Source organism: Trachymyrmex septentrionalis, unplaced genomic scaffold (assembly GCF_001594115.1).
Source record: "Trachymyrmex septentrionalis isolate Tsep2-gDNA-1 unplaced genomic scaffold, Tsep1.0 scaffold196, whole genome shotgun sequence".
Classification (NCBI taxonomy): domain Eukaryota; kingdom Metazoa; phylum Arthropoda; class Insecta; order Hymenoptera; family Formicidae; genus Trachymyrmex; species Trachymyrmex septentrionalis.
This window is the reverse complement of record NW_017305135.1, coordinates 435,658-444,316: the sequence shown is the minus strand read 5'-3', so window position 1 is coordinate 444,316 and position 8,659 is coordinate 435,658. Positions and strand designations below refer to the sequence as shown.

Genomic DNA, 8,659 nt, shown 5'->3' with positions numbered 1-8,659 from the left:
TTTTTTTTTTTTTTTTTTTTTTTTTTTTTTTTTTTTTTTTTGTTTGGTAGTTGAAAATGCAGCGAAAGAATCAATACGAAATGATAGATGGAGAAATTTAAAGTCGAGCAACCTAGTCTACTAAATTTCAATACAATCAACGTACAGAGAACATTGCTATTAGGTGAGCTCCGTCTGGGTTGCGTCTAAATTAGTGAGCAACAATCGATTCTCTAGGGATAAAGTTCCTGAGGGATACTTCGACAGTAGCCGTAGGCGAGCGTTCGAAAACCAACCGCAGAAATTTCAGACGGTCTGTAACTGACGATGAGATGTGTAACTGCCGAAATAACCGCTCGAGTGATTTGTACGAGCAGCGCGTAGGCGTCTACGTTGCGCATTACCGGATTGTTTGCCATGCATTTCCAACAGTCCGTCTTGTCTGTCGGAAGTTCCGATGGTCGACGTGACCCCAACGCAGTTCAATGCATAATGCGCGACAGCAGAAATTCCGCTATGAGCATTTGCATACGTAAACGCCGCGGGCATCTGTAGCGATTATCGCCAAAGCGCGCTACAATGATCGGGAATCGGTTGACAGCTAAAGCGATCGGCGCTCTTGGACAGATCGATCGCGAGTGTAGAGTTCGTAGTGCGATGTTAAAAATATCTTTCGAGTGTCACGACGGCACTTCACGGGTCGAATCGACGCACTCCAGTGATATTACATTTTCCCGAAATGGATAACGGATTTAGTGGGAGGAAAAGTGCGACCAGAAGTTCACAAAAAAGTGTAAAGATTCATATTCCGTTTTGCAAGAAGGAAAACCGAGTTCGGTGGAGAAAATAAAATCTGTCCTAACCACAGCGACACGTCCCGTTGTATTCGTAGCAGCGACTCCCTTCTTCGTCGTTACAACTTTCTCCTTCTTGAACTCGCAACCCATTCCCGCAACGCTATTCCGCCGCTCTTCCCGTTTCCGCATAACTTCACCACGGCGCGTGCTAAGTTACTGCACTCTATATCAATCGGTAAACCTAAACGTGCGACGCATTTTCAACGAATTTCCCTCAAACAGGAATTTCAAAATTTAGTGCATGGCCATGGACACGTGCGTTCATCATCAAATCTCATTAACCACCGGAGGAATCGCACCACCAGTCGAGAACTCTGGTTCTCCAGACGCCGAGAACGACGCGCAACACGGGTATCGATATGAGCGAAAGGGGTAACGCGAAAGGGGTTGGCACAGCGGAATGTACATCGTAGTGCCGCGGCCTGGCGGTGTCGCGGCCTGGGAAACGCTGTTGTCCCGGTGCATCCCACGTTACGGTTGCAATCGAGCTGGCAGATACTGCGGGCGAGTGTCAAGGGAACACGCCGCGCGACCGTCGTGCAATCAGGCACGCCGCAACCCGGCTGTGCGACGCTACGGAAGTGGAAGAGGGTACCTATACCTTTACCGTGTTGCCGTGGGACTTGACGGGCGGCGAATATAAGCAACGAGCCTCGAGCTGACGAAGAAAGACGCGCCTTCCACCGTCGCGACTATAGAAAATATTTTTTAATCAAAATAAGTACCGCTATTTAAACGAAAATATGCACAGAAAATCATACTACTAGCAATATTATAATATAAAATGTACAATATGTCTGATATAGCTTGAAAAGATTTTGAAAAATGTTCAACGTTACAAAGCTTTAAATAATAATAGTTTAATGTATATATAATTCACATTGAAAAAATACATATATATATATATGTATATATATTTTATGTCCGACGTTTCGTTTTTGCCAAGGATTCTACGTTAAATTCCTACCTATAATAAATTGTGGTACAGGTGAAGTAAACGTCTTGCTGCAACGGACTTGCGCTCGTTTTGGATCCTAAAACACTGCATTCAGGCGCAACGTAAATTCTACGAGAACGTAGAAGCACGAGAAATCCCCGACGAATGTACATAGATTATTAAAGTAAAGCTAGATTTAAAGCGCATTTAGTCGTTTCGGAGAACGTCAACCCGCGCCATCTAATTTCCTATATTTTCCTTCGTATTACAATTACGGCTTCTGCAAATACTCTTTGGTCATTATTACACAATAGCAGTATAGTTTCCGAATGTACGCGGTTAGAATTAACGCCGAGTTCGTCGTCATGAAGTTGAAAAGAATCTACATTAAATTCTATTTGGCTGGCGTTAACTTCCTCTTACGGGCAACGAAACAGTTTGCAAGTTTTGTCAAGCCACTCTAGCAATGCACGATTTACACGTGCACCACTATTGCACTTTCCCCTAGGTAACAGAAGTACGTAACGCGCTACAAATTGGCTACTACCCTCTACCTTGCTCAAGCACTACCGGGACTTGCGCCATAAGTCACCTTACTCGTTTCTCGCTCCACCCTCACCTTGGGACGAATCGCATCTCGAATTCAATTTCACGAAATGGTCATTACGTCACAAATTTCTAAGTGTTTTCGTTAAACTATTGGAAACGTAAAATACTGAAGAAACCGATTTTAATTCCCCCGTTCTTGCCAACAGCCTTATTCTTAATTAATCCCCGACAAATAATTTCAACAAATAACGTCCGATACTGATTTAGCTTGCTTTATTAAAAGAAAAAAAAAAAGAAAAAAAAAGTATCTTTATCCACATAAATTCGCCCATTTAGAGGGCCAACTCTTGAAGAAGGATTAATCGATGGCCAATATATTAAGAATTTAATCACGGTTAATAGAAAATTAATGAAGCGGACGAGCGGTGGAAAAAAAAACTCTCGCTATAACTTTACTTTCCGCCAGTTATAGCGGAACCCCAAACGCTCTTAAAATCTTATTACTGTGTCTCAAAGATCTCTGCACTCTCGAGCACTGAATTTTAGTAAACGACCATGGGCAAAGATATTTCACTCGAAATTCCCTCGAGTACAATTTTCCGAAGAAAATATTACAAGTATAATCTATGTAATTTGCAGAAATAAAAATTGGGAACAGATTGCATTATTGGCTTTATTATAAATTATAAGAGTAAACGAATATTCGGAATAATTTTCATTAAAGATTGATAAAACGCATCGTCATTGCAGATTACGTTTGTTGGACACGTTCTTAACTCTGATCATTAGCAAGTTACAGAAATCAACGTTCGTTCAGCTCATTAGTCGTAATACGCAATGCTAGAAATTCTGGCACACCTTCTGTACATTTCCTTAATGTATGTTTATATTCACGTTATATCGCTATAATTTAACATATGGAACATGGCTGTATTCCATTGGCGGTAGACAACCGCGAATAGACTCTACCGGACAACGGAAGGCCTGAATTAGGTGCATGACAAATCGCTGTGCATGGATAATTTATCTGTTAACATAATGCCCGTCTGCCAGTGCTGAGCATAGCGAAACAGCTTGTCTAATTATAATTTACGAAATATGAATGTATGATATTGTACGCGAGAATAAAAACGACGAAAATTATATGAGTATACAAAATTTACGTATATCGCATTGTAATTATACATAAGATAATGTAAGATAATGTAATTAAAGAACAGAAGTAAATATTAAAAATTGATATTTATTTCACATTACTCGATAGAAGACTATACAACTTTTAGAATATACTAATGCAATAGTTTTCTATTCAATATATCATATTCTATATAATAAATAGAAATTAAATATTACGTATTGTATTCTATCGTAGTAATTTTTATTATCCATCGATACATGCAAAAGAAACAACAAGTTTTTAATATTTACCCCTCGAAATATGGATTACTTACTCGGGCCAAATACGACGAATGTTGAATTGATGAAACGTCAAAACAACAATTTCATCTGGATGACCAATGAATGTGTACAGAAGGCAATCGATATTCGGCGGATATCGTTTTGGAAAATCAGGAGATGTAAAAGTGCCACCTTGAGGTCTGTCCGAGCTGCTGTATACAACACAAGAACAACCTGTAAAAAAAAAAGAATGTCATATAGATGTCGTATATGGCATCAGGAAAGTAACACAATGCATATGGAAAGATGAAGTAACGGAAAATGTCAACAATATTCAGCGAGTATATTCGAATATCGTGTCAACACTGCAAACTTCGCCTGATGTGTCTCGTCTCGAACGATTTTAATGTAGAGATATCGGGTCTTGTCGATAATGAAATTCACCATCTGATATTGCTTGCAGGATGAGGGACGAGGGCTCGCAAGAGAAAAGTTTTCTTATTTCCAAAATGAAGTTGTCGGCCCTCGCATCGATCTAACGTCTCCGCTTTCGCGCTACCAGCCGTGTCGAATGCCAAACTCAAAGAATTAAATTAAAGTTTGATTTTTCGGGGAGGAAAAACTCTAACGGAGAGAAGCACATAATAATTCACGCGGTAAACGTCATCCTCGACCACCAGTCAGTCGTACGTAGTTAAAAATAAGCAATTAAATAAATTCTTAACGATACATCGCAACCATTTCCCGAACAGTTCGTACGTGATCGGCATCGACACGATATAGAAACGACAAGACGTAAATTTACTCCAAATGTATCCGGCAGATCAGACGGCGAATGATTAAGCAAGCCGATAATTTATAGAGGAGTCGTTGCAAAGGCCAGCCGACGTAGCTCCTATTATCCGAGAAGCCGTGACTCGCACAACTGGGAATCGCGAAAATTTAATTTCCTGTTTTTCAATTAACTTTTACGTTAGCCGGGCACAACGGGTCTTCTCGGCGAGCAGACACACAGGAGAATGCAAAGACCCGTCGTATCTATGGTTAAATAATGGCATGACACTTGAGTTATACCACCGGTACAAAAGCCCGAACATTCTCGACCAGTTTTATGCTTTGGGGACTCCATTGTATCCCGTAACTCGCCGTAATGCGGAGGGAGTGATTCTCTTTTTTTATTTCACAGAGAGGTATGTGTACCGAGCTGTGTAATATACCGGTTTATTGTGCGCCCATTGTTGTAGAAAATAAAGCGATTCGGGGTGTAGAGCCGACTGTATAGGCAAGAAGTTGAAATTCGACTGTGGTGCAAATGCTATGAGGCTACTCAGCACTCATAAAAAAGCGAGGCATTTCGCAATCTTCTTAAAAAAATAATAATAATAACGCCCAAATCTTTCGGAAATTACACATTATATCCGTTTTGTTTACATTATATATTTTCATTCATACGAAACAATAAATAGAATTCTCTCTCGTAATAGGATAGATTTGTATCCTATTACGAAAAGAGAAAAATATACGAGTATTGTATGTATATAATATATATTCGAATATGACGAAACTAATTTCAATGTGAAATATAATAAAATAATATAAATTTATTGTAATATAATATCTTTTATAGATAATAATGTGGCAGAGCGCAAAATCGTGCTAATGGGAAGAGAAATGTGAATCATTATGTAGTATCACGTTAATGCGAATACAATCATTTATCCAAGATAATATCACCATCGCTACCCTCACGATTCGTCTCTGTCGGTGCGCTAGTGCTTTGCAATGATTATTCTGGCTGAAACGATCCATTAGCGAGCATTCGTTCGGTACGGCAAGACTAATGCAAACAAAGCAATTTATAAGGATAGTGACGCAATTAATCAGTCTTTCGAAAAAGCGAGACACAAAGGGAAGGAAGTTGTGCGCCAAAGAAAGAACATATCGCGTTTCGCGCGCAGCGAATTAATAGCTCTGCGAGCCACAAGTTAGAAGGGTCTTTAGTAAATTAGCAAAAACAATATGTTCTTTTTGTTTCTTTCTCCATTCTGATATTCTATCCGTCTCTTAACTATAGCGATCATTTTTTTTTATCTTTCGTTACCCTACTTTTCCTCTTTCTATATATTATCTTTTGTTCTTATTTTATTTTTCAACCCGCTTTCATTACTATATTCGTTACACAAAAGTTTTTACAACTGGAAAGACATTCAAGCTCTGTCACGTGAAAAATATTAGTGATACTTTCAAGACGAATTTATTTGTCTTATTACCCTCGTAAAAATACGCTCTAACAACTTTCTGCTCTTACAATTTTCTAGTGCCTAACATCGATGCTATTCATTCCGCTACCTACAGTGAGAGCAAAAAGTATTTGTATAAGGAAATTTGTTATTAAAACGTCTTATTTAGAAAATAAACATTAATTAGCAATTTTATACAATGAATACATTTTGTTCTAACATAAACAAACGTGCTTCGCATGTATTCCTGATTTTAGAAGCTAAATTTCTCGTTTGTACGAATACTTTTTGAGCATTCAAATATAATTTTTTATTTTCGCTTATTTTTCAGATGATATATAATATTTTGTATACTTAATATACATCTTTTTGGTATATATATATATAAAATTTTAAAAAACATATAGTCTATTTTATTCTTTATGGATAAATTGTTAATTATCCAACACACGAGAAATGATCGTCAATTCATGAAACGTCGAATCAACACCAAATTGATGTTGAAATCATCATATTTATATCAATTCGACATCAATTCGATGACTCATTTCTCGCTGGATACTATTTATTTTTTTTAAATAAGGTTTTTTTTGTTTAAATATTCTCTCTGTACGAATACATTTTGCACATATACACAAATCGTTTCACATCATCTACCTATATTTCCTATTAATAAAATGCTCTAAATAAAAATTTTCGCGTTATAAAAAGATAATAAATTATTTCTGTTGTAATAATAAAAAATTAATCACAAACAATTAAAGAGAAAAATCGAAATAAATCACCGAGCTAAATTAAACTGCTTCCGTATTAATAATGTCGCATCGTAGAGTGAAAAGTAGAATGTCAGAGATATAAAATTGCTTGCACAGCCACTTCCTCATGACGGAACTGTCCGAGTAACCTAAAGAGTATTTTAAATGACGGCAGAACTAATTCTCCTCACATTACACATGTATGTTAACGTATGTACAATACATGCTGAGAATAGCATGTACGATGTTAAAAACGACTACGGTTCTTGGCTGCTGAAGTGGGGCGTCAGGCTGCTCGAAAACACTTGGAGACATCATTGTTCAGTCACGTTCGCTGGCATTAACTCGAGCATCCTCTTGAACTTTATTTGTAATGTACTTTGCGATAGTTACAGAGGAAAGAATAATAGACTTTTTTGCAAACGAGGAAAAATGTGTACAATTAACAGTAGACTTGCAAGTGTATCCGTGTCACGACATAGGAATAATTAACATGCGGCGATTGTTTGTACGTAGACATGTACACTTGCATGAATATCGATTAGTCATAATATACATTTATGAGGTTTATAAAATTAATCGTTCTCACGCGCACATGAGTGTCAAGATGCGTCGTAAAAGATTTATACAAAAATAAAAATATTTTATTAAAAAAATGAAAATAGAAGAGATTATATTATAATAAAAAATATGATTTTTATCTAAATTATGCCAACAGAATATATATGTACAGAGTGTCTGATAATTATTCTGACGGAGTTAGAATATTTCGGGGACATGTAAAGCGGACAAAACTGAGACGGATGGTTCTCTACCATTTTTTGCTATTTTCACAACAGTTAACAAAATAAAAAAATTCTTAAAGCTCTATGAGAAGAAAATAAATAATTTTTGTCTCTTGCAGTTTTTTTTGTAAAGTTGGTAGTATTTGAGTAAAAAATTATTGAAGATCAATTTTCGGCAATTTTTTGCAATTAATATCTTGTTAACTATTTGCGAAAATTGCAAAAAATGATAAAGGACTTTCCGTCTCAGTTTAGTCCGCTCTATATGTCCACGAACTCTGTCAGAACAATTATCAGACACCCTATATGTATATATATATATATATATGAGAATTTGCATCTTTACTAAATACCATCATTTGATGCTTTTATTTTTCCCTGAAGATATACAATCACATCTATAAAGGATAGATGCATTAAGCCTGTTTAAATTGTCATTATTTGTCAATATCTAACGTGATCTTTTTCTCGCATGACAGACCGTATTCCCTCAAGCATTATAGTATACTGTGAGAATTCTGACAAGTGATCCGTAAGCTGTGACACGGAGAAGCGTGAAAGGACGTCTTCCCACGACTCTCCAGCTGCCTATACTATTATACAACAGTCACACACAAACATCAAAGACATAAGATCAGGATGCCACACTAAGAAGCAATGATATTATTGCCACATCGGAAACAGTAGAAATCACTTAGCACTCAATTCCAGCCGCAAGTTGACTTTTCTGAATTCGGACTGATGCCGCAAGCTGCTGGCAAGATCGGAACTTGGAAGTTTCCGCAAAAGCGAGGGAAACTCTGCATTGCGCTTCATCCACTACTGTTCCATTCATACATATAGGTATATAAATACATATAGCGTCCAAAGTAAGTGCAAGTGTTATCTCGACCGCCAGTATTACAAGTTCAAATTCTAAGATAATATTTTTTTAATATTAAAATACCAATAGTTTTCGTTATAAGTGATTAAAGATTAAAGTAGATTGAAGCTTAAAGTAAACTTGACTTTAACAGAATTTTAATTTAAAGTTTAGCTACTAAAATATATATTAAAGTTAAGAAGTTGTGAGAAAGTATGGTAAATCAAATTTTCTCTATAGAATATTCTGCTTCGAAATAATAAAGGAATCGTATCTAATTCTAAGTAAAATTGTGAT

The 8,659-nt window shown here is 36.8% G+C and overlaps 2 protein-coding genes across 3 annotated transcripts in view; one reads left to right on the top strand and one right to left on the bottom strand.

Annotated features, from left to right (window-relative positions):
- LOC108747169 overlaps positions 1-8,659 on the top strand; it is a 168,600-nt gene that overhangs the window by 59,542 nt on the left and 100,399 nt on the right. The gene's annotated exons all lie outside the window — the stretch shown is intronic.
- LOC108747167 (suppressor of lurcher protein 1) overlaps positions 1-8,659 on the bottom strand; it is a 274,868-nt gene that overhangs the window by 202,993 nt on the left and 63,216 nt on the right. For both annotated transcript variants that reach the window (XM_018484468.1, XM_018484469.1), the window contains one exon: positions 3,774-3,954. In XM_018484468.1, the coding sequence (XP_018339970.1) occupies positions 3,774-3,954 (181 nt within the window). The remainder of the gene's footprint in view (positions 1-3,773; positions 3,955-8,659) is intronic.